Below are 27833 nucleotides of genomic sequence, written 5' to 3'. Positions count from 1 at the left end.
GCTTAGGTTCAACACCAATAAATGTAAAGTTATACAATTGGGAAGGAAAAGTAAATGCCACCATTACATACTTAAACAACGAATAATATTAACATAATTAATTAACTAGATAAGATATTAGAAAAAACTTTTTGACAGTGAGCGGAACGGGCTGCCACGGGAGGTGGTGAGTTCTCCTTCAATGAAGTCTTCAAACAGAGGCTGGACAGACATCTGTCTGAGATGGTTTGGTGCATTGAGCAGGGGGTTGGACACGATGACCCTGGAGGTCCCTTCCAACTCTACCATTATCTGTTTCTAGGAACTAGGGCATAATAGTGGACAGCAAACTGAAATGTATGAAGACTGAACCCACTTCTTATCCTAACAGTATGAATTGGAGTGATGTCACCATTGATATATTCATTTATATCTGCGACCTAAGAAATATTAATAAAATATTATGTGTTGGTGACACTGTGTCAAGGATGGTCAGACAAGAGAACATGGACCCAATAAAATACACAATTATTGAAATGGCTTTCAAGCCTTAGGACATCACACTGTGAAGATTCTCTGGTACGGATGCAGCGAGTAGAGGGCTTGTAATCGCTAGCATATGATTTGTATACATTCGGTCGTGTGCAACTTTAATTGAGCGAGGCCAGACTATCTAGACAGAATGTGGCTGGAAGTATGCATGAACACCCGCTTCCTGCTCCGGCAGCAGAGAATCCTCATAGAGTGCAGTGCACACAGAAAAATTAGAAAAAGAGACAATCAAGAAGTCATATGGAAAAACTAATGGAAAAAAAAATGAAAACGCCAAGTCGTCCCACAAATATTAGGTCCTAATTTGCCTCTTTTGGCAAAAAAAAAAATAAAAAAAGTTATTGGTCTCAGAATATGGCTATGCAAAAACAAATTCAATTTTGTAAAGTATTGTTTTTTCATGCTTTGCTACTTAGACACACGAAAAATTATATAAATCTGGTATCGCTATAGCCATACTGACCCAAAGAACAAATTGGTTTTATCACTTTTAGCATATAGTGAACCGAGCAAAAATAAAAATCTAAAAACAATAACTGCGCCTGAAAAATCTGAATAAAAAGCGATAAAATAAGTTATGTATCCCAAAATGGTACAAAAAAAGTTCAAGTAATACTGTAAAAAGAAAAGACACACAGTTCTGTTCACCCAAACAAATGTTACAGCTCTCAGAATATGATAGCAAAAAAACGATTTTTTTCTAATGTGTTTAGTGTGTGATAGTAGCAAAACATAAGACAAATACATACTTCTGGTATCACTGTGATCTCACTGACCTAAAGAAGTAATCAGTTTAATCACTTTTACTGCATGGTGAAACACCCAAAAATGTTTTATATAAAAAAATTACCTGAATTGTTGGTTTTTATTCATTCATTGTCTGAAAAATCTGAATAAAAAGCAATCAAAAAATGTTATGTACCCCAAAATGGTACTGAAAAATTGTTCAACTAAAAATAATCCAAAACACGCATACTTGAGTTACAGCTCACAGAATATGGAGACAACAACAATATATTTTTTTTAAAATAAAAAAGCATCCTTACTGTGTGAAATTAGTAAAACAGAAAAAAACAATATAAATCTGATACCCATGTAATCACACTGACCTAGAGAGTAAAGCCGTGTCATCACATACCACAAGAAAAGCAGCATATAAATAAAGATAAAAAAATTCTTGTGCTGGTGTTTATTTGTTCATTCTGCCTCTCAAAAATCAGAACAAGGCTAGGGTCATATTTATCCTGTGCTCTACATTGAGTGTTTACTTCAAGGTTTCCTTGTAAATTCCCCCAAAAAGTGATTCAGACAAAACCACTGACAGAACCACTCACTTATGATTCATATGAAGTCCCTCTGGACTCCATCTGGTCTCAATTCCAGCGAGGTCCCATTATTTTAGGCATCTTCTAGGGCACAAGTGTGGAAGACCTCAGTTCTGTGAATGCCTATAAAGATGGATACTGCCAAATTGGGTGTCAAATAGAGTCCAAACTGTCTCCATCTGCCTCATTATAGTGAGTGGTTCCGTCGGGAATTTTGTCTGAATCGCATTTTTGTGGGATTTACTTGGAAACCCCAACTTGAGTCCTCAGCATAGAACACAAGAATGTGATCTCAGCCTGCTACTGAATGCAGTAAAAAATATTATGTACCTCAAAATGTTACCAATAAAAGCCCAAACTTATTCCTTACAAAACCAGCCCCACTCAGGTGCATCATCTCACTCTGTAAATATAGGGGTTTCCCACGTTACTTATAGGCCAAAGACTCTGGAAAATTGAAAAGATTCACACCAACCCAAATGAAATCCAGTGAAATATGCGCTCCCAAATCCAAATGCAAAGATAGCCCCTGAAGAAGCCAGCTTGTCTGGAGACATGCATTGGGTACAATCTGTGCCCTTGTCTCCACCACCATTTTCACTTGCAGCATAGCCCCTACTGCTTAAAAGACTTTTCTCCATATGAGGGTTTGACATGGCCTGTTCTCAGGTAGTATGATGACTCTTGACTCATCTATGGACATTGCTACCCTTGTTTTTGCATCTCTTTATTTTTGAGAATTCCCCTATACCCTTGGCTTTACTCAGAGCAGGCTCTATTCTGTCATATAGAGGCTTTCGTACACTCTGTTCCAGGTTGATTTGTACCTTTTGTCCCTTTGGTTTGCACGATAGCACTTTACCCTTATGTAATGGACAAATTTGAAGAAAATAAACAAATGACATTTTACTACTAAAATGTTAGATTTCCATGTCACCCTGTTAATTAACTATTTGGTGTGGAATCTGTTTTAAGGGCATAAAAATTCAAAGTTAAAAAATTGTGAGTTTTTATCACTTTATGTTTAAATATTCCATAAATTGTTAATGAATAACAAAACTTATGTATCTAAATTTACCCGTGGGCCCCTTGTTCATGTGCAGTAATGACAATCTCAGATAACAACGCTGTTGGGATTATGACTTGGCAGGTCGCACTCAGCTCAGTCTGCAATTGTGCTTTCTGGTACAGTAGGCCATTCTTCATCCAAAGCTGTTCCCACTGCTGAAGGATTCGTAACACCTCTGGAGGCAGGGTACTTCTTTCTGCTGAGCTGGGGAGTCTTTGAGCAGTCACACACTGTATAATCAATGCCAGTTCACTATCTTCCTGTTGAAGTCGAACCCACTCATCCCAGGACCATCCCAGTATGCCTTCCAGGGCCGAGGTGTGGATTTGCTCCTGCGTTGCCACCACCATTCTGGCGGGTCTCAGAAACTTTGGGATTTCTTCATCTTCCAGCTCCACATCTCTTTCCTGCTCTGGATTAGTACTTCTCCTCCTAGACAGGGCATTGGCATGAGTGTTTTCTGCTCTCCTCTTATAGGCAATCTTATATATTCTGGCCACCCTTCATTGCTCCAGAGCCCCTAGTCTCACATTCTCCAGATGCGCTAGCGGTTTGTTGTCAGTGCTCACTAATACTTCGGAGCCAGATAGATATTCCACAAATCTCTCTGTCATAGCCCACACCAACACCAGCAGCTCCAACTTAAAGGAGCTATAGTTGTTTGCATTACGTTCGGAATCGTGAAGGGACCGGCTAGCATACACGATCACCCTCTCTTTCCCGTCCTGCATCTAGCAGCTTTATTTTTTTCTCTCAAAGCAATGGAGAGTTTCCTTGGCTGTGTGTTTGGGATCATTGTCTTGCTGAACTGTCCACCCATATTTCATTTTCATCATCCTTGTAGATGGCAGCAGATTGTTATCAAGAATGTCTTGGTGTATTTGTCCATTCATCCTTCCTTCAATAATATGAAGTTTGCCAGTGCTGTATGCTGAAAAACAGCCCCACACCATGATATTTGCACCTCCAAACTTCACTGTTAGTATGGTGCATGTGAGGTGATATGCAGTGCCTTTTGACCTTCAAACATAGTGTTTATTATTTTCCAGGTGTTTCACAAGCTTGTCTAAATGTTGATGAGAAAACTTTAAATGTGTTTGAACATGCTTTTTGTTTAGCAATGGAGTGTGCATACAGGCCATGGAGGTTGAGTGCATTACTTTTTCTTTTTGTTTTCTTTGAAACAATTGTGCATGTTAATTTCAGGTCTTTCTGTAGCTCTCCACTAGTGGTCATTGGTTCTTGGACAACTCTTCTGATAATTGTTTTCACTCCTATGTCAGAAATTTTGCTGTAAGCACCTGGTCATTGCTGGTTTATGGTGAAATAATGTTTTTTCCACTACCGGGATATGGTCTCAACAGTGCTTACTGGAACCTTTGGCAGTTTACAAATTTTTCTGTAACCAATGCCATGAGTATGTTAAGAAACAATAAGGTTGTGAAGGTATTGAGACAGCTCACTGGTTTTACCCATCATGATATATTGTTGCTTGTGTGGCACCTTGTAATATGACAACTTTTTTAAAGGCCATTAGTTGAACCAGCTGATATTATTTTTCTCTAAGTGGCAGGATTGCTTTGTGATTACTGATAGATTTCAGCTGGTATCATGACTTTCCTTGGCATTTTGCTCCTCTCTTTTTTTATGTTTTCAATACTTTTTCCCTGTGTCATTTCTCAATATTACACAGAGCTTAATTTATGGACATTTATGGTTCAATTTATTTGCCCATGTGGATTGGATGGGTTGTTACCAATATCTGGTTTGAATATCAATAGCACCTTTAGAAATATATTTACTTAGAGAATTGGTGACGTGTTCAATACTTAATTCACCCGCTGTATACATGTATACAGGGGTTGGACAAAATGATGGAAACACCTAACGTTTTGGCATCATAATCTTCGAACATGTTTTAAGCATGCAAACCATGACATATGGTAATGTTTTTGTAGTTGATGATTTGTGTTACGTGATATGTGTATGTAAATTAACTGTTTGTTTTGCATAATTGTAAGAACATTGATGAGAATCTGATACCAATGGCAGACCTCTCGGATTTTCAAAGAAGCCAAATTGTTGGTGCTCATATGGCAGGCGCTAGTGTAACAGAAAGTGCCCGAATGCTTGGCGTGTCAAGAGGTACTGTCTCCAAAGTAATGACTGCATTTGAAAGAGAAGGAAAAACGTCCGCAGCAAAGCACAGGTCCGGCTGAAAGTCAAAGTTGACTGAGAGAGACCGTCGGACTCCAAAGCGAGTTGAGAGAGGATCGCAAGACCACGGCTCCAAAAATCACTGCTGAGCTCAATGAACACCTACTGAACCCAGTTTCCATGAAAACTGTTTGTCGGGAGCTGCACAAATCTGGATTCCACGGAAGAGCTGCAATTAGAAAACCACTGCTCTCAATGACAAATGTTTCCAAGTGTTTAGAGTGGTGTAGAAACCTCCAGAATTGGTCCCTCGAGCAGTGGAAACATGTGATATTCTCAGACGAATCATCCTTTACCCTATTTCCGACCTCCGGCCGAGTGTACGTTTGGAGATAGCCGAAAGAAGCATTCCATCCAGACTGCCTTCTCCCAACCGTAAAACATGGTGGAGGTTCTGTGATGATCTGGGGTGCTATTTCGTGGAGATACCCCGGGCCAATGATATCCCTTCATGGAAGAATTAACAGCCGAGATTATTTAGGCATTTTGGGCGACCAAGTGCATCCAATGTTTCAAGCACTGTTCCCGGAGGGGAATGCCATCTTTCAGGATGATAATGCACCAATTCATACAGCTAAAATCGTTAAAGCATGGCACGAGGAACATTCTAATGAAGTTGAGCATCTCATCTGGCCCCCACAATCCCCAAACCTCAACATTATTGAGCATTTATGGTCGATTTTAGAGATTCAAGTTTGACGTCGATTTCCGCCGCCATCGTCGCTCAAAGAACTGGAGGGTGTTTTAACTGCAGAATGGGCTAAAATTCCTTTGGAAACAATTAACACCTTGTATGAATCCATACCTCGGAGAATTGAGGCTGTAATCACCGCAAAAGGTGGACCTACACCAGATTAAACTAACTTTTGTTGATGTTTCCCAGTGTTTCCATTATTCTGTCCAACCACTGTATGTGCAGTGTTTGTGTCTTTGTATAAATATATATATATATATATATATATATATATATATATATATATATATATATATAAATATATATATATATACAGTTATATGAAAAAGTTTGGGCACCCCTATTAATCTTAAGCTTAATGTTTTATAACAATTGGTTTTTTCGCAACAGCCATTTCAGTTTCATATATCTAATAACTTTTGGACACAGTAATGTTTCTGCCTTGAAATGAGGTTTATTGTACTAACAGAAAATGTGCAATCTGCATTCAAACAAAATTTGACAGGTGCATAAGTATGGGCACCCTTATCATTTTCTTGTTTTAAGTACTCCTACCTACTTTTTACTGACTTACTAAAGCACTTTTTTTGGTTTTGTATCCTCATTGAGCTTTGAACTTCACAGCCAGGTGTATGCAATCATGAGAAAAGCTACTTAAAGTGGCCACTTCCAAGTTGTTCTCCTGTTTGAATCTCCTCTGAAGAGTGACATCATGGGCTCCTCAAAAGAACTGTCAAATGATCTGAAAACAAAGATTATTCAACATAGTTGTTCAGGGGAAGGATACAAAAAGCTGTCTCAGAGATTTAACCTGTCAATTTCCACTGTAAGGAACATAGTAAGGAAATGGAAGAACACAGGTACAGTTCTTGTTAAGGCCAGAAGTGGCAGGCCAAGAAAAACATCAGAAAGACAGAGAAGAAGAATGGTGAGATCAGTCAAGGACAATCCTCAGACCACCTCCAGAGAGCTGCAGCATCAACTTGCTGCAGATGGTGTCACTGTGCATCGGTCAACTATACAACGCACTTTGAACAAGGATAAGCTGTATGTGAGAGTGATGCGAAAGAAGCCGTTTCTTCAAGCACGCCACCAACAGAGTCGGCTGAGGTATGCAAAAGCACATTTGGAGAAGCCAATTTCTTTTTGGAAGAAGGTCCTGTGGACTGATGAAACCAAGATTGAGTTGTTTGGTCATACAAAAAGGCGTTATGCATGGTGGCAAAAAAACACAGTGCGTTGTATAGTTGTGTATACACACACGTTTCTGTGCAGTGCGGGTGTGTGATTACATGATTATATCTGAAAAAAAGGTTGATTTTTTTTGTTCAAGACTTAAAGAATAAATATGAATTGTTGTTTATGGAAAAAAAAAGAAGACATCCCCAGAAAATAAGCCGTACTCCGTAATAAGCCGTAAAAAAAAATAATATAAGACCCTGTTCTATTTTCAGGGAAACAGAGTAAATTTGATTTTCAAAATGTGATAACCCTTTAGCTATTATTTAATATGTATTTTTGCATGTTCATTTCCCATTTAACAAATTTACCATTAGATACTTTTGGGTCTCAGGAACCTTAAATAGCTACTCATCTCATTATCATGATATTAGAATGATACTGGTTAAAAGCTATTATAAATTTAGCTCTGCTGCATCCACATTCAGGAAAACAATTAAAATAAAGAAGTCACTAATCTTCAAATTCATGAATACGAGTTAAATGTAATTAGTTGCATCATGCATTTTGTGCTCAGAAAATTAGCCAAAATAATGTCTTGAAAATACAGAATAATCTAGATGATGAATAAATGTAATTATAATTCAATGTCTTCCTGTTCTTCTCTATCTCCCATTTCAGCGTGCTTTTATTATACTTTGCGAGGTTAATTAAAAACTCTTCATAAGTTCATATCTCCAATTATCTAAATTATGCTCTAAATTGAATTGTAGTTCTCTAAAATATTCCCCAAAGCTAATTTGATATATATGCAGTTAATAGCTGAATTCCCGGGTTGATAGAAAGAAGAGGCATCAAATGGAATGTAGTTAAAGAGGGCACCAATACAAATATAAGTTTTTCATTCCATCCCATTGCCCCAGGTGTAAAAGATCCAGTCCCTCGCCATGCCATCTGTCTTTAATAATGTTTATGAAAAATGTCTGATTCAAAAATGCTCATTTATACTTGTGTGATCCTTTAATAGGAGGCCATCATTATATTGGTTCATGCAGACGAGCGTATGAATCGGACATGTGCTGTCCAATTTTTAATCTGATAACACATGGACAGCACAAGTTATTCAATGTTGCTCTTCAGATTAAGGTTTTTTTTCTCGGTCTACTTTCTTCTGGATGAAACTCAGACGATTTCTCATATGTTTGTCTGCAGCCGCACTAACAAGTCAGTTCCTGATATATTTTCCTTCTTAAATATTCAACTGTGAGTTGTATTATTGAAGACTGTAAACATTTAAAGGGGTCTGCGCAAATTGTCTCTTGAGCAGCTCAGAGCAATGCAGTTTCCTTAATTCTTGAATGTTTAGAGGGGCCGGCATTCCTCCTTCAATGACAGTTCTGATCCAAGAGCTTCATTCTGCTACTGCACATTAATATTCTAGTCTACACTGTTTTCACTATATTTGCATACAGATATAAAAGTGTATTTGAAAAAGTACACGGCTCAGAAAAGTGAGAGTCATGATTAAGATAACTGTTCTGGAGTCTGCAGATAGTGGAGGCTAGTGATTTTAGGTGACTGATAGCTCAGAAGCTGAGAGGGAAGGTTAAAGGTGAGCACCTAACTGCTGAATAAAAATCAATGGCTTGAGAGAGCTGGCTGGGATGTTAAGAGTTAACTCTTATCCTGGAATCTAACTACTGCATGCACTGAGACAGGCTCTGTGGCCCAACTCCATGGAAGCAAGCTATATATTATGTTAGATGTAAGATGAAAGCTCTTACAGCAGGAAAATAATAACAGATAGAAAACCTAAGTCAATTGCAAACCTGCATATTTTCATGTGAACTAATTAAAGCAGTTTAATAACATGAGAATACTCCTATAACAACCAAACCAATTTAGCCACAAAGCTCCAGTGTTAACAATGTAAAAGCTTTAATAATCTAAATTTAAACCAACCCTTTTTTTCCCAAAGCAAGTAACTAAATATAAAAAAATAATATAATAGGTGTTACCGCATATTTAACTGTCTGATCTTATAAAATATAAAATATTTATGTTGTAGGGTGAATTTTTAAAGGAGTATTCCCATCTCCAGAATCCTATCCCAATATGTACCAAAGCAAAAAAAGGAAGTAACGAGCGAACTACCAATCGCAAATAAAGAAAACTGTAAATTTTATTGAGAGAGTAGATGACAAAATTAGTTAAAAATTATTTATATAGGGAGAAGAGTCACAGAGTGTCACAAAACTAGGAGAACATAGGGTCTACAAGCATAATACATATAAAACATATTAACCAAGTGTCCGAAAAGGGACAGCTGATGGCACTACAGGAAATATGAGGGATAGCTAAGTATTCTAATCATTATCATATAGTACAAATGTCAGGTGACCAAACAGTTGGAGGATGATTACTACTAAGTAGTGTTGAGCGATACCTTCTGATACTTGAAAGTATCGGTAAGTATCGGCCGATACCCAAAAAATATCGGATATCACCGATACCAATACATTGAGAAGTTTAGGGCCTGCGATGATGTCGCGGCCTGTGATTGGTCGCGTGAGCAGTCACATGAGCGGCACGCGACCAATCACAAGCCGCGACGTCAGCCGCGACGTCATCGAAGGTCCTAAACTCCTCATTCTTAGGAACGGAGGCTGCCGGTTAACAGCGGTAAGGTCCAGGGGCCGCCGGAGAGGTGAGTATATCCATATTTATTATTTTAATTCTTTATTTTTTACATGAAGATGGATCCGATTCCGATTTCCGATATCACAAAAGTATCGGAACTCGGTATCGGAATTCCGATACCGCAAGTATCGGCTGATACCCGATACTTGCGGTATCGGAATGCTCAACACTACTACTAAGTATTCACAAAATGCTTCATGAAAAGTGCTCAATAGCATAGGAAAATATTTAGAATTGAGAGTCCTCAATGGTTGATACCTTTTAAAGGCTAACTGAAAAGATGGTAGCAAATTGCAAGCTTTCGAGATAATAGCATAGGAAAACCACCTAAATAGAATAGAGGCACTGTAGCAGAGACACAGTCAGTCCAGTCATTAGGCTTCAGTTATACACTACATTGTAAAAAGACCCATAGGTATATAAAGGCAAAGTGCATAATGCATTACCTGGAGATGAGGTTTTGCTGCACGTCAAAAAAAATATATAAATAAAAAAAAAAAAAAAATCATGTGGATCCCAAAATAGTACCAATGAAAACTACAGCTCAACACCCAGCACTCAACACTATGGACCAAAAACTAATATGGTTCTCATTATATAATGACATAAACCAATCCGTTTTTCAAGTTTTCTATTTTCTTATAAGTAGTAAAATAAATACTGTATATTAATGTGGTATCAACACAATTATAATCACCTGTAGAGCAAAGATACCAGATAAGATAAAGAAGCGGGATGTGTAATTCCACAAAACAGATTTCCACTGCTCCAAAAATCCAGTGGAAATGCATTGGGCTTGGTGATATAAGGTTTATGTGCCACTGCTTGGCTATTGAAAACAATGGTATGAAGCTCTTGGCACCCATTTTTTGTGCTGATATTAATACTAGAGTTGGATTTGACCCTGCATTGGCGACTTTGGTGCACAATGTGCCTCAGCAGTTGGTGACCCCACTCTATTAGTTGACTCCAGTGGTGCACTGCTCTCAGCAAGCATGAAGCCATCAGTATTCTTAACTTAGTTTTAGACATGAATAGAAAAAAAGGGTAATGCATATGAAGATGAATACAATTGAAGTGAAGCAAATTATATTGTAATTCGACACAATTTGTAGATTTTAATTCAAATTTAAATTGAGTGTGCTAATTTGTTTTTGGAAAGAGGAATTTCACTATAATTCTTTCATCTTTCTTTTCAGATTGCAAACTTGAATAATAATCATCATCATTAGGATCTAGAACAATACTGCAGCTGCATTGAGCTCATGGATTCCTAGAATATGAATACTATATTGATAGATTTTTTTTATATTTTGCTTCAGTGATTTGCATTTGAAAGATGAAAGCTTGCGAAGTGACAGCTTTGTAATTTTGCACATAGACATGTTAGATCATTTTAAAAGCCTCAAGCAATGTATTTAAAAATAGCTATGTGCTGTTGGATGCTAATGATGTAATATCTAGTAAACCCCATTTTCATTAAAATGTCTAGACATCAGAAACAATTGCATTTCGTAGTATTACTGGATTTAGTGAATTGTCATGTGCAAACAGACTCGGGTCTGGGATGGTGCCACGTGGACTGTGGCAGAGCATATCTCGTGGCTTCAGGGCCATTGTGTTATGTCTTCCATTAAAGTATTCCTGCGAGGCCGGTGGCCCTTTGGGTCCTCCTAAGTAGCATGATTTGCTTGTATCAGCACCCACTGTGGCAACAAAACTGGATTGTGGGATACATGGGCCCAATGGAATACCATGCAGTGTCTTGTGTCTTCTTCCTCAGATAGTACATGTCAGCCATGTTAAAAGTCTCATGTCTGCATCCTTGGTCCAGAATTCTCTTTATTTACCTACTGTACTTTCACAAAACTAAAAGAATTCAGCTTAAAAATAAACCTTCTTCTGGAATTTTCAGACGTGCCTCCTGTAGTAGAGTTAAGCTATCTGCCGAAGTTCTTCCTATGAGTACTGGTACATGGAGACATCCATAGATGTCCCAAGGTCACGCACCCACAGCCTAGTTATGAAGTCAGAATTGCATCCAAAAAAACATTGCAATTTTTTTTCACAGGTTCAAACAAAATAAGTATGAAAAAATCTACAGATTTCATGAGGAACATGTAGCTACAGTAAGACCCTGTGTGGGTTTAAGTGGCATGTTTCATACTTAAATACTGTATGTATTAATTACTGTAAATATAGGTGACAAATATATCTAGTGGCCCTCAAATTGGGTGCTCATAAACCTGATTCCTCTATTTACATGCACTTTCAGTTTGGCATAGAGTACATATGTTCTAAATTGGGAGTTTCTGCCCCATATGTTTTGCCTCCCCGTAAAGCCAAAAGATTAGAAATTTAAATACAACTATTTCTGAACTGCCCATAAACTATAAACATCAGGACTGTCCAAACTACTCTCTACAGATGCTCTGACGTATCTTCATGCCGAATCAGCAACTTACACTTGACCATGCAACTGTGTGTCAGAAAGAGCCAGACTACCCACAGAAAAGGTATCATGGTTTATTACCATGATTTGCCTTCTCAACTGAACCAGTCCTTTATATACTCTGATAAGCAAAAGGATAACTATGTTTTTAAACTTTTGACTTTCAGGCTCCATATCTCACCAACCACTACTGCTTTGAAAGTGAGACTAGCATCATTTTAAAGACAACCATCTTGGCTATCTGTTATAGGAACAGACATGAGCAAAGTCAGCTAAGGCAGCAGGACAAATCAGGGTAACACCAGAGTCAGATACTCACTCCGTAGGCAGAAAATATAACTCACACCGCCTGCAGGATGCAGCGGAGCTAAATAGCAAACCTGGACCCAGAATGAGGCAGAGCAAAGTTAACCCCTTACATGACCAGACCAGGAAAGGGGTAGACAAGACTCAAAACCTGGTCTGGATCATGACAGAAACAACCTCATATCATCAGGCTTTTTCCACTGAACTTGACAGTTCCTGTAATTTCTTGAACTGTTAGCCTTCCTCCCTTGTTTCTTCCAGACCCATTTGTACCCATCATAGCATAGTCTATTGACTTTTGTCTCATCGCTCCAAATCTAAATCACATGTTTTCAATCGTCTATGGTCTGCTTATCGTACTTTTTTGCACACTTAAGACACTTCTGATGACAATTTTGAAGTTGAGGCTTCTTCACCTTTCTTTGAGCCACCATTTCAGACTTGTACAATATGTGTCGCATGGTGCTTGCATGGACATCTGTGAACTCACTATTGCGAAGCAAACAAGCGACCTCCACTACCGTGTTTGTCGCCCAAGAACTAGTAGATCTTATGATGAGCCAACTTGTTGACCAAAATAATTTGCCTGGACATCCACCTCTCAGCTTTTGAATGGATGGACATATTTCATTTTGTATTTTTCCAACTGCCATGATGGAGTTTGGCAATTTTCTTGTCTGAGAGACCTTTATTGATGAGCTGGGTGATGCTGTTTCTCTTTTCTTCGGAAATCTTCATCATGACTGTTCCTCAATTTGGACTAGTGACCTCTTGATTGGGAATCAACCTAATAACACACTGAGCTATTAGAGAATTTGAGAACAGCTTGTATTTTGTAGTATACATGAAGAAAAATATTTTTCCACCATCAGGAGCAATACAATAGCAATGCAGTGACATGACATGAATTTGTATAACTAATCATATGCTGAATAGTTGCTTCTCTATAAAATGATGGTACTCTTGCATTCGAAGCAGTAGTAGATGGTATGATATGGAGCCTGAAAGTCAAAAGTTCAAAACATTGTTACTAGTTATGAGTGAGCATGCTCGGATTAGGCGTTATCTGAGCACTCTCATGTGCTAATAGAGTATCTTCAGTATGCTCAAATACTATGCTCTTGTCGACGTGCCTGCATGTCTCATGGCTGATTGAAAGCTGTAACACATGCGTGGATTGCCTAACAGTCAGGCAATTCCTGCTTGTGTTACGGCTGTTCAACAGTCGTGAGACATGCAGCCACAGTGACTCGAGCATAGTATTCGAGCATGCTGAAGATACTCTATTAGCATATGAGCATGATCAGGTAACACTGTATCCAAGTATGCTCGCTCACTAATTGTTACCCTTTTGCTTGTCAGTGTAGCATTGACAGTGCTTCCTCCTCCAGACCCAGCGATCAAGTGATTGATGGATGTAGGGAGGAAAGAGTAACTGCGAGATCTGAGGAGACCTAGATAGCCCTGCTATACAGGCAAGAGACTGAATTTTGCCTGTAACTGGGGCTAATATTGTAACTTTAGTAACAGGAGAAATCATCAATAAAAATATGTATCTGTCATGGCTCGACTTATGGCTTGATCCGGTGATCTCTCTGCTGGACCACAGCCTGTGTTGTCTTTGTCCAACTGCAGATAATACTCTCATCTTTGCTTTGCTGTTTTGCTTCTGTGCAGGTGTTTTCACATCCTAGTTTTGGTTTATCCTATCACATCTTTAACTTTTCTTCAACATGCAGTCTTTGCTGGCTATATTAATTTATTTATGTCATCAGCAATTACATAATTTAAATGCTGTCAACAGAGATTGACAGCAGAATTGCAGAAAGAAACTATTATCAGAAATGTGTTTAGTTGCAAAAAATGATATTTGGGTATTTAAGTTTCATTTTCATTTTACAATTTACTTAGATTATTACAGTGTTTCAGAATATCACATTGAACATGTTTGAGGACTTTTTTTATTGCATAAATGTATGTTTTTGGGCTAAAATCATTTTTACAATTGTGCTTCTTTAAAAATGTTGCATCATTTGGCTATTACAGACTGCTTACTTGCATATTTTACTTTGATGTGGTCTATGGTCATAAATCAGCTAAGAGGTGCCCAGGAAAAAACAGATAAAAGATCTACAAGCTCTCTCATAAAATTGTCAGAACGAGTTCACTTAATGGAATCTCAGTTAACTTATTCTGCAGTTATTATTATACTCAACAACACAGAGACGATAGGCAGATGGTTGAAAAATTTGAATGTAAAAAATTTGGAAAATAGATCTTTAGCCCCAAGTACATACATTTATGTAAAAAAAATGTTCCCTGAAGTGGACAGACCCTTTAGTGCAAAGACAATCTACAATGGAATATCTTACTGGTGGAGTCTTGAAGATATAGAAAGTTGAACCCTTTAGTACCAGGAACTTGAATTTATAAATGTGCGATCCATCTGATCCTTGTACTTTTTCACTCACCCATCCCATGTGTAGGATCTGTAATGAGAATCAAAAATGTGGTCATGCCAAGAAATTAACTAGTATGAATCCAAATAAAAGGTAATATAGAATTTACATAATATTGTGCATGTGAGTAATCAAAATGGAATATGATACAGAAAGTAGTTGCATATAAAGAACAGAAGAGGTACTAGAGAAAAAATAATTCTGGGATCCTAATATGGTGCCTGCAGTGATTCAGGATATTTTGACTTGGTTGGTCTTTTTTTGCCTGTTACACCATTTCCATAATCCTTTTGCAAATTTTTTTTTAAAAAACCCTGATCTGCTAATAATACAGGTGCACCATGAAGTGAAGGTTTTTACACATTTTTGCAAACTTATACAAGGGAATGAAGACAGACTGGTCTGTCAAAGCTTAAATTATTGACTATATATATTCAACTGTATCTTTTTTATTAAATAAATGATAGCTATATATATATATACAGTGGGGCAAAAAAGTATTTAGTCAGTCAGCAATAGTGCAAGTTCCACCACTTAAAAAGATGAGAGGCGTCTGTAATTTACATCATAGGTAGACCTCAACTATGGGAGACAAACTGATAAAAAAAAATCCAGAAAATCACATTGTCTGTTTTTTATCATTTTATTTGCATATTATGGTGGAAAATAAGTATTTGGTCAGAAACAAAATTTCATCTCAATACTTTGTAATATATCCTTTGTTGGCAATGACAGAGGTCAAACGTTTTCTGTAAGTCTTCACAAGGTTGCCACACACTGTTGTTGGTATGTTGGCCCATTCCTCCATGCAGATCTCCTCTAGATCAGTGATGTTTTTGGCTTTTCGCTTGGCAACACGGACTTTCAACTCCCTCCAAAGGTTTTCTATAGGGTTGAGATCTGGAGACTGCCTAGGCCACTCCAGGACCTTGAAATGCTTCTTACGAAGCCACTCCTTTGTTGCCCTGGCGGTGTGCTTTGGATCATTGTCATGTTGAAAGACCCAGCCACGTTTCATCTTCAATGCCCTTGCTGATGGAAGGAGGTTTGCACTCAAAATCTCACGATACATGGCCCCATTCATTCTTTCATGTACCCGGATGAGTCGTCCTGGCCCCTTTGCAGAGAAACAGCCCCAAAGCATGATGTTTCCACCACCATGCTTTACAGTAGGTATGGTGTTTGATGGATGCAACTCAGTATTCTTTTTCCTCCAAACACGACAAGTTGTGTTTCTACCAAACAGTTCCAGTTTGGTTTCATCAGACCATAGGTCATTCTCCCAAAACTCCTCTGGATCATCCAAATGCTCTCTAGTAAACTTCAGACGGGCCCGGACATGTACTGGCTTAAGCAGTGGGACACGTCTGGCACTGCAGAATCTGAGTCCATGGTGGCGTAGTGTGTTACTTATGGTAGGCCTTGTTACATTGGTCCCAGCTCTCTGCAGTTCATTCACTAGGTCCCCCCACGTGGTTCTGGGATTTTTGCTCACCGTTCTTGTGATCATTCTGACCCCACGGGGTGGGATTTTGCGTGGAGCCCCAGATCGAGGGAGATTATCAGTGGTCTTGAATGTCTTCCATTTTCTAATTATTGCTCCCACTGTTGATTTCTTCACTCCAAGCTGGTTGGCTATTGCAGATTCAGTCTTCCCAGCCTGGTGCAGGGCTACAATTTTGTTTCTGGTGTCCTTTGACAGCTCTTTGGTCTTCACCATAGTGGAGTTTTGAGTCAGACTGTTTGAGGGTGTGCACAGGTGTCTTTTTATACTGATAACAAGTTTAAACAGGTGCCATTACTACAGGTAATGAGTGGAGGAAAGAGGAGACTCTTAAAGAAGAAGTTACAGGTCTGTGAGAGCCAGAAATCTTGATTGTTTGTTTCTGACCAAATACTTATTTTCCACCAGAATATGCAAATAAAATGATAAAAAAACAGACAATGTGATTTTCTGGATTTTTATTTCTCAGCTTGTCTCCCATAGTTGAGGTCTACCTATGATGCAAATTACAGACGCCTCTCATCTTTTTAAGTGGTGGAACTTGCACTATTGCTGACTGACTAAATACTTTTTTCCCCCACTGTATATATATATATATATATATATATATATATATATATATATATATATATATATATATATATACAGTACTAGCTGTTTCCAGCCAGCTAACGCTCGGCACACTCATTGCTATCTAATTAACGCTGCTGGTGATTAAACTAAAGTAAATAATGACAACATTCAATAGCGCAGGTGATAAATTAACTTAAAATGAAGTTAATAACAATAATTGTGGTAATGTGGTGGAGGGCGGGATTATGTGTGGTAATGTGGCGGGGGGGCGGGATTATGTGTAGTAATGTGGTGGGGGGCATGATTATCTGTGGTAATGTGGTGGGGGGGGTGGGATTATGTGTAGTAATGTGGTGGGGGGCGGGATTATGTGTGGTGATGTGGTGGGTGGGCGGGATTATGTGTGGTGATGTGGTTGCGGGGCGGGATGATGTGTGGTGAAGTGATGGAATTGAAAAATTTAGCCTTGTTATGTCTCTAAAAAGATTCAAGGTTCCAATTTGTTGCCTTCGGTTTGATGACAGAACTACCCGAACCGAACGTAAAACATATGAACTGCTTGCTCCAATTCGCAATGTATTCCAAAAATTTGTGGAAAACTGTAAGATAAACTATCGCCCTGGGGCAAATGTCACAATTGACGAAATGCTCCCTGGTTTTCGTGGCAGATGCGCATTTTGTCAATACATACCATCAAAACCTAGCAAATACGGAATAAAAATGTATGCCCTTGTTGATGCCAGTAAGACCTACACATACAACATTGAAATTTATGCTGGAAAGCAGCCAGATGGTCCTTACTGTGTCAGCAACAAACCCAGTGATGTTGTGAAAAGAATGTCTGAGCCCTTATTTCTATCAGGTTGCAATATAACTGCTGATAATTGGTTTTCAAATTGTGATCTTATTGATTATCTAAAAACGCAGAAGCTTTCATATGTCGGAACTGTAAGAAAAAATAAAAAAGAATTGCCGCCACAGCTTGTTACTGTGACAGGGAGAAAACAGTACAGCAGTATGTTTGCATTCCATGATGAAAAGGTTTTGGTTTCCTATGTACCACGCGAAAAAAAAAATGTACTTCTTCTCTCAACGCTTCATAATGATGATGCCATCGATCCTAAATCTGAAGCACAACAAAAACCAGAGATTATTACATTTTGTAATGAAACCAAAGGGGGTGTTGATACAGCTGATCAGATGTGCTCAACTTTCAGCATCAGCAGAAACACCAAGCGCTGGCCAATGGTCATATTTTTCACTATGCTAAATTTGGGTGGTATAAATTCACAAATCATTTACCTTGAAAACCAGCTTGAACCACTCCGTAGACGATTGTACCTGAAAAAATTGGCCCATGAACTAATGCTTGGAGAGCTACGCAGGAGAAGTATGAAAACCATCGGTATCCCCTCTGGCTTTCAAGTTAGGCTCAAAAGATTCCACCCAGATATTGATACTGAAAATCCAACACCTGTACCACCTCCCAAAAGAAGGAGATGCACCACCTGCACGATGGAAAGCGGGAACAGAAGGCTTTCTAATTATGAATGTCTCAAATGTCATCATGCAATCTGCCTGACACATGCAAAAATGTACTGCAATTCTTGCTCTTTGCTTTGCAAATGTATTTTTTCTGGGGAACCTTCAGGATCTAATTCATATTAATTCTGTGTGTAATATTATTGTAGGTGCCTAGAAAATGTTTTTGTGCCAAAATTTTCTTTTTTTAATAACCGTTACTTGATATCATTGGGGGCTATTTGGTGGGAGTTTTGAAACTTGTGTATATCAAAGTTATTACTTTTATGTTGAGTAAATGGGTTTGTTTTGCACCTGATAATGTGTAGTCTCTTTTATTACATCCCTATGAAGGTCTCTGATCACTTTTAGATCACTGAAATTGAGAAAATTAGATATTCTAGGCATTTTTCTAGCCTGCGCATGACAGGCACATTGTTCCATTACGAGTTAGTGCAAATATTGTTCCTGACAGAGTTAAAGCCACACTGCAGCTTTTATTTTTATTTCACTGCTGGAGTGGTATCACTAATGTCTGTTCTCAGCCCATAGTGAAATACTCACCAACCACGAGAGCCTCGTTGTGACCTCATTCAAGCTCCAATAGACCTATATTTAGAAGTGACTTTTGGTCCACCCAGCAAATACTGGAGAGTTCTGGCAGGTCACAATCAGCAAAAGCTGATCAAAGAGGCGCTGAGAACAGCAAAAAACGGTGAAGATACATTAGTGATACCACTTTGGCATTGAAATAAAAAAAACACCCGAGTATTACTTAACTTACATTTGCCAGCAATTCAACACAAATCAACTTAGAGCAAATCCGGTGAATCAAATTTCAATAAATTCACTAGATCAGTAACTGGTGATTTAATGCTGCAGACGTTTGTTGTCTAATCACAATTGTGAGAACTTGCCATAACCCATGAGATTACGGTATGTGAATACCAGCATAGATTTTGAAGCAGAAGACATTTGGACAACACTGGTGGTGTTTTTCCTAAGGGTTCTTCTTTGATGCCCTTTGCGCCGGTGACTTTGTCACTAGTTTTTCTCTTTCTATAACATATACTGTATAAGATAGTGAAGGCTCGAAGAAAGGACCAATCACTTCTTTAAGCCGCTTCATGGCTTTCAAAGCCTGAAGCTGTTTAAAGTAGTGACAAAAAAAACAGCATATGCTCAAGTGGTTTTGACTTTGCAGTTCATTTGTTCATTCTTTTTGGATTTTTTAAAGTGCTTTTTCAGGCAGTCTTCAGATGGAATCTGCCTGGAAATGACGTAGAGTGCACATACAAAAAATAAAGGACATAAATTCAAAAAACAAACCAGAAAAAAAAACAGCCTTACCAACACCAGGTCAGATCACAAATAAACATGCAAGGTGCAGCAGACCCCAATTAAGCCAGACATTGTGCATCACACATACCTGTGTGACTGGCGTTCTATTCAAGCCTCATTTGTGTGCATTTTTTACTATGCAGCCACCCTCTCCATGAATTGGTAGGTCTGTGAGTGGCTGCTTTCATCAGTAGTTTGCACCTGTGCTGCTCCCGCCTTTATAATTGGAGTCTGCTGCTTCCTGCTTGTGCATTTGTGATCTGAATTGGTGTTGGTAGGGCTGTTTTTTTCTGATAGTGTGCACATACCCTTCAGACTAGGGTTGAGCGACTTTTGCTTTTTTAGGATCGAGTTGGGTTTTGTGAAACCCGACCTTCTCGAAAGTCGGATCGCGTGAAATCGGCCGATTCTACTGTAAAGTCGGGTTCCGGACCGGAACACGAAACCCAATGCAAGTCAATGTGGATTATATTTCTTTCTCTCTCTCTCTCTCTCTCTCTCTCTCTCTCTCTCTCCCCTCCGTGCAAAGCATATGTTGTGTTTGACTGCGGAAATCACTGCAGCCCAAACGGTAATATGGCTCTATGACGCCGCAGAAACCAGACCGGAATCTATGTCATCACGCTGCCCACACTCCTTAATTGGCTGAAAAAATGGCGGGGAAGGCGTCATACAAAACGCGACTTTGGCGCCAAGATCGCCGACCACGTGGCCGATCCCACGCTGGAGTCGGGTCGGGTTTCACGAAACCCGACTTTGCCAAAAGTCGGCGACTTTTGAAAATGAACGATCCGTTTCGCTCAACCCTACTTCAGACTGCTGTGGATATTTGCAGGAAATCACCTAAAAATAAGTATAGACTAAAGAAAACCCAAATATGGATCCCAAAAGTAGAATCACATTTTTGTTTTTATTAAACATTTCAGTTAATCTTATTATAAATCCTTTCAAAAAGAATAGTATTGATATTGCTGTTGTTTCTAATATTCTTATTAGTATTACTATTGGTAGGGATAATAGTAGTATTAGGTTAGTAGCATCAGTCATAATATTAATCAGAGATGGGCAAATCAATTCAATGCAAATTTGTGTCAAATTTATAGAGTCCGATAGCATCTATCAATTTTACCTACATTGGCTGCCACCATTTTATGCAATGTAGAGGAGGGTCACATGACCTCGGGCATGGCAGGCTTCCTCTTATTGTCTTACTGCTATCATATCACATGGCTTATCATAGCTAGTCAGGAGGACTGCCATGTCCCCTGATCCAGGTATCAAACATACAGTATTATATTATCATTGTAATATTGTTGTTATGCTGCCTTGCAATAGGGTTTGCCCCTTTTAGAAGTTGCCCTTCCTCTCTCCATCTGATGTAGCTCTGATATGAATAACCCCTTCCTTCTTCCTCATTCTTCTTCCTCATTCATTGTTTGTCACCTATCTTAGAAGCACACGCGTCTGCATCTCTTGTTCAGAATGAGATCTTTTTGCCAAATGTATTTGTGCATAACTACGGGAATTCAACTGGAAAATAATCCTTCTTCTGGAATCTTCATATGTGACTCCTACAGTTGAATTCAATCTATCTGATGATATACTGTACTATGTGTGAGTAATGGCACATAGAGACAGCCATCGCAACAATGTCTCAAGTGCCCTACACTTGCAACCTAGTTAGAGAATCGGAATAGGGACTAACATAGCATGTACAAAAGAAGCTCAGAGCCTAGAGATAGGGACAGACAGAGATAGGGACAGAACAAAAACACTGAAGAAACTGCAATGATAATGAGTGACAGGACAGCAGTGAAGAATGTTTACCATCTGCTTAACTATAGCCATATATGTTGAGATTTATTTTATATTACTTAGGCAGTGTTTTCATTAAAGAGCTTGAAAATGATTGAATACAGTCCTGGGAGACCTCAAAGTGTTGCAAATGTCTTCTCAGGGCAATTAGAGTGTTTTCTTTTGGCTGTAATTCGGTTCATCAAAAATCCAATTTTTGGGAAACTTTTAAAGAAGCTGGCAAGTTTGAATTTTAAAACTTTTGCTCATCTCTAATATTATGCTTTTGTTATTATTAGAAGCAGAGGCAGATATGGGCCTAACCATCGCTGTAACAGAGGGTGTGATCACAACCGGGTCCGCATGGGACGGGTGCCTGCCGATACCAGTGCCAATTTCACCTGGATATGTGTACTTAGACACACATTCAGCTGAAATGTATTGCATCCCAGAGACCCGCTGGCTCCTTCTGCTGCAATGCACACAATCAAGGCTTGCCCGTGATGGGCAGTGAATGAAAGTGACGTCATGCACTGCTCATTCCAGCTCATCGAAGTCTGCTGACAGTTTCTTCGCCAGCTATAGTGAATGATTCCGTAAGTCATGGGAACGAGGAAAGTTAGGAATAATCATTTGCTTTTTTTAAAAAAATCTGCTCAAGAAAGAATTTAAGGGGCCCAAGATGGGAGGGATTATACCGGGAAGGGGCCCAGGATTCGGAACATTGTTATAGGATAGGGCACAGGATGAGGGGCATTATTACTGGAAGGGACCAGAATGGGGGACTTTATTACTGGAAGGGGCCAGGATAGGACCTTATTACTGGAATTTGCGCAGCATGCAGGACATTATTATAGAAAGGAGCACAGGATGGGGACATTATTACATGATAAAGAACATTACATCAGGAAGGGGCCCAGGATGGAGGACATTATTCCGGGAAGGGGCCAAGGTTCGGGGACATTGTTTTGGCATGGGGTCCAATATGGAGGACAATATTACTGGAAGGGCCCAGGATGGGGGGAATTATTACTAAAATAGGCTAGAATGGGAGACATTATTACTGGAAGATGCCAGGATGGGGACATTCTAACTGCAAGGGGCCAAGGATGGGGTACATTAATATAGGAAGGGTCAAGAATGAGTAAGTTACTGTCAGGACTCTGAACATTTTTTACCTTTTGTGCATTACTGCTCTTTTCCAAGATGGCGTCTTTGGTCTCATGTGCACTGTGTCTTCCTGCTATAAAACTCCACCCCAGCCTTCAGTCTGTGCTAGAGTATTCTGCCTTGCATCCAGCTCCTGACCTCTGGTGACTCCCAGGCTATATACCTGCTCCTGTGATCCTGTGGGGTTATCCTGCTACTCTGGTCTGAGTTCCCGCTGCATACACCAGTTTCCAGTAATCCGCCTTCATCTGCTGCTCGTGTTTACTTCCATCTGCATTTGCTGGACCTGTAAGCTGTTCCTGTTCTGCAAAAACCTGAGACTATAAACCAGGCCTCCCTGGTTGAGCTAAGATATGATTTGAACTGCCTTATAAGCTTATCTATCTGTGTTTGGACTAAGAAAAGGATTTATTCGTGTCAAGTATCCTCAAGAATAACTGTGCTTCATAGACTTTCTGCTTGATTGCATTTTCCTCTGAAGTTTCCTGTAGACTGCTAAGCTGCATTTAATATTTACACCAAGTGTTGTGGACTTGAGTTTCTCTCTGCACCTGTTTGAATCACCGTGTGATAATATAGACTTTACCACTTAGAAAACTGTGTCCTGTAGTTGTCTTGTTCCACGCAAAGAGTCTCCTGAGTTATCCCCTATAATTATTACAGGATACTCTAGCCTAAAAAAAAAAGGAGACTGCTGGAACAATGACTGCAGAAAGCAGATTAGAGCAGGTGTTTTCCAAAATTAGATCACTGCAGAAAGATGTGGAAGGTCTGCAAAAGAAGTTTGGAAGCTTTGAACACAATCAACAAGTGTTTGGACAAACTTTGCAGGACTTCAACCGCATGGCAGCCCAGGAAAACAAACTTGCTGGCATAGAGTCCCAGTATGTACGGGCTTTTCAGAACATAAGCACGCAAATAGCTGCACAAGTGACTTTACCCTCTGGGCAACCGCCACCAGCTAGCCCTCCTAAGTTGCCCCCATTCAGATTTAATGGTGATCGCGACAAATTTCGTGGCTTTGTGAATCAATTTATGCTATATTTTCATGTGCATGTTGACCGTTTTCCTACTGATAGATCCAAAGTATTGTGTGTAATAATGCTACTGACCTCACGAGCGCTCGCCTGGGCGAATCCGATGATTGAGTCTCGTGACCCACGGTTAAATAACTTGGATGATTTCTTGGCCGCTATGGCATTAATGTTTGATGACCCTAATCACCGTGCAACCGCTGAATCTGCTTTGTTGTCTTTACGCCAGGCTAACGTTCTGTTATTGAGTATGCCACTGAATTCAGGAGATTAGCGGTAGATACCAATTGGGACAATTATGCACAATTGCCTATTTTTAAAAGGGGTCTGTCTAGTATTATAAAAGATGAACTAGCTCGCTCTGAGTCACCACAAGAGCGAGAGACATTTATACAGCATTGTGTGCGCATAGACATTCGCCTTACTGAGTGTAGGCAGGAGAAATTTGCTGCATATAACAGTATTTCTAACTTTTCCCTTCCTTCCAAAGAGCCTGCAGGTAAAACCTCTCGGGAGGAGGAGGAAGTGCCCATGCAAATTGATTCCTTTCAGAGGCATGAGATCAATGAGCGCCGGGAGCATCGTGAAAGTCTATGTTTCTACTGCGGCCAGTCTAACCACTTCTTGATGAATTGTCCTAAGTGTCCTAGATGGCCTAACAAGGTGCTAGCAGCAGTAGGGCAGTATGACAACTGTGATGATGAATCTGACATCTCTGAATGTAGCCTGCCTTTAAACGCTGTATTCCATTCACTTTCTATGACTTCACCCCCCAAGGAGCTGAAGGAGAAGAACTCTCACTGTTCTCTCCCTATTAAGATCCTGTGTTCAGGACAGTGGATTTCCAGTACAGCTATGATTGACTCAGGTGCAGGTGGCAATTTCATGGATATCACATTTGCCAAGGAATATGGTATTGAAATTCAGCAAAGAGCCTCTCCAATTACCATGGAAACAGTGGATGGGTCACCTTTAATCTCTGGGCCTGTGGATCAGGAGACCATACCCCTTGAAATTTTGTTGGAGCCTAATCATCAGGAGCAACTTTCTTTCTTGCTAATTTCTTCTCCTCATTTTCCTGTGATTTTAGGCATTCCTTGGTTGCGTTCTCAGAACCTAATTATCAACTGGGAGACCAAGGAGATTATCTTTCCAACAAGGAGCAGCTCAGCGTTAACAGAAGCTGTCCCTGAGTCCACGGCTACCAAACCACATGTACAGGTATTTTCTTTACCTCCAGCATATAGAGTTCTCTGACATCTGTGACAAGAAGAATGCAGATCAGCTTCCTCCACACAGGCATTATGACTGTCCCATTGAGCTGCTTCCTGGGGCAGCTATTCCTTTTGGTAACCTATACCCTTTAGCGGCACCTGAGCTTCAAGCCTTAAAGGAGTATATTGATGAAAATCTGGCCAAAGGCTTCACAAGTTCTTCTTCCTCACCAGCAGGGGCACCTATATTTTTTGTAAAAAAGAAGGATGGGACCCTGAGACCCTGTGTTGACTATCGGGAACTCAATAAGGTAACCGTACGAAACCGTTACCCTTTGCCTCTGATTCCCGAATTACTGGAAAGAGTCCGCCATGCTAAGGTGTTCTCTAAACTAGATCTTTGTGGGGCTTATAATTTGGTGCGTATTCATCCAGGGGATGAGTGGAAGACAGCATTCTGATGCCGGTATGGACACTTTGAATATCTCGTGATGCCCTTCGGGTTTTGTAATGCCCCTGCAATGTTTCAACACCTTGCTAATGACATTTTCAGAGATTTGTTGGACCAGTTTGTGGTGATCTATTTGGACGATATTCTAATCTTTTCTGACTCTCTACAGGAACATGAAGAACATGTCAAAGCTGTTTTAAGACATCTGATAGAGAACCATCTGTATATCAAGCTGGAGAAATGCGAGTTCCATCATTCTGAGATACAGTTCTTAGGTTATATCATCTCTCCCCAGGGGCTGAACATGGAATCTGGTAAGATTCAAGCTATCCTTGACTGGCCGGTACCCAAGAACGTTAAGGAGGTCCAACGTTTTATTGGTTTTGCAAATTTCTACAGGTGCTTCATTCGAAATTTTTCTGATATTGTCCGTCCCATTACTTCCTTGACAAAGAAGGAAAAGCCCTTTAAGTGGTCATCATAGGCTCAAGAAGCTTCTGATCGGCTTAAGATCTGTTTCACATCAGCACCGCTGTTGATACACCGAGATCCAACACTTTCATTCACTGTGGAGGTGGACGCTTCTGATAATGCTTTGGGGGCTATTCTCTCCCAAAGAACTGGAGAGAAGGGTCTGCTACATCCTTGTGCTTTCTTTTCCCGTAGACTAACCTCAGCAGAGAAGAATTACGACGTGGGAGACAAGGAAATGCTGGCTATTATTGCGGCTTTCAAAGAATGGAGGCATCATCTGCAAGGAGCTGCACAACAGATCATAGTGCTAACTGACCATCGCAATTTAGAGTTCCTTAGATCCGCTAGATGTCTTTCTCCTCATCAGGCTCTTCGGAACTTATTTTTAAATCAATTTAACTTTGTTATCTCGTACCGTCCAGGTTCTCGTAATGGGAAGGCTGATGCTTTATCCCAAATCCATGCTGCGGATTCTGTACCTGGAGCCCCGTCCAAGACCATTCTATCTGATGCCAATTTCATCGGAGTTATCCATGATCAGGACTTGTGGAAGGAGTGCAGGGAGGCCTATGATGGTGATGTATTTCTGGCCAACCCACCTGTGGATATTAATCTTGTCTTTAAGGGTGGCATGTGGTTCAGAGATCGACGTATCTACGTCCCTGAGGTCGTCTGTCTGCAGATCCTCAAGTTGGTACATGACTCCAAGTTGGCTGGTCACAGGGGGTACAGAAGACACAAGAGTTCCTGAGCCGATTCTTCTGGTGGCCAACTTGCCTGAAGGATACCAAGGACTATGTTCTCTCTTGCGAGGTATGTGCCCGTTACAAGACTCCTCATGTGGCACCTACGGGTCTTCTACAACCATTACCTGTTCCGTCCCAGCTTTGGGGGTCTATATCAATGGACTTTATTGTGGAGCTGCCTACATCGGGGGGCATGAATACAATCATGGTGATAGTTGATCGCTTGACTAAAGCTGCTCATTATGTTCCATGCACCGGCCTCCCCTCAGCTAAAGATACAGTGAACTTGGTTATACAGAATGTCTTTCGGTTGCATGGGGTTCCGGATGAGATCATCTCTGACCGTGGAGTACAGTTCACTTCAAGATTCTGGAAGGGGTTTTGCTCTGCACTCAATATTAATATCTGTCTCTCTTCCGCTTACCATCCCCAGACAAATGGTCAGACTGAGCGTATCAACCAGACGCTGGAACAATATCTAAGATGCTATGTCAGCCATCTCCAGGATGATTGGTTGAAGTTGCTGACGGTAGCCGAATTTTCATATAATAATTCTCAGAGCGCCTCCACTAAATGTACACCTTTCTTTGCCAATCTGGGTTATCATCTGTGTATTTTACCTAGGTCTCCAATTAAGTCTCCAGTTCCGGTAGTGGAGGAAAGGCTGACTGCGATGAGACAAAATCTGGAGGTTCTGAAGGAATCCCTGACCACAGCTCAAGAACGTTATAAGAGATCGGCTGATAGATTCCGTAAACCTGCACCCATGTTTCAGGTACGAGATTCAGTGTGGTTAGCAACTAAGAATCTGAAGTTAAATGTTCCTTCACAAAAACTTGGACAGAAATTCATTGGCCCTTTCAAGATCAACGGTATTGTGAGCTCTGTGGCCTGCCGGCTGAAGCTGCCTAGGAATATGAAGGTACACCCAGTTTTTCATGTATCTTTACTAAAGCCTGAATCTCCTAATACCTTCCAGGGACGTGTTGTGCCACCTCCGCAGCCTGTGGTGATTGATGGGCAAGAACAATTTGTGGTGGAGGAAATTATTGATTCCAGGATTCGCAGGAATCGGCTCC

At 40.0% G+C, this 27833-nt stretch overlaps 1 protein-coding gene across 2 annotated transcripts in view; it reads right to left on the bottom strand.

Moving 5' to 3' along the window:
- Nucleotides 1-27833, bottom strand: part of SNTG2 (syntrophin gamma 2) — a 778898-nt gene that overhangs the window by 150567 nt on the left and 600498 nt on the right. For both annotated transcript variants that reach the window (XR_013221976.1, XM_077291344.1), the window contains exon 12: nucleotides 14846-14962. Coding sequence is in view for 1 of the 2 variants with exons in the window: in XM_077291344.1 (XP_077147459.1) it covers nucleotides 14846-14962 (117 nt within the window). In the remaining variant the exon portion in view is untranslated. The remainder of the gene's footprint in view (nucleotides 1-14845; nucleotides 14963-27833) is intronic.

This window comes from Ranitomeya variabilis, chromosome 2 (genome assembly GCF_051348905.1).
Source record: "Ranitomeya variabilis isolate aRanVar5 chromosome 2, aRanVar5.hap1, whole genome shotgun sequence".
In the NCBI taxonomy this organism is placed as follows: domain Eukaryota; kingdom Metazoa; phylum Chordata; class Amphibia; order Anura; family Dendrobatidae; genus Ranitomeya; species Ranitomeya variabilis.
Note: the sequence above shows the minus strand (reverse complement) of the source record. Positions and strands in the feature narration are given on the sequence as shown.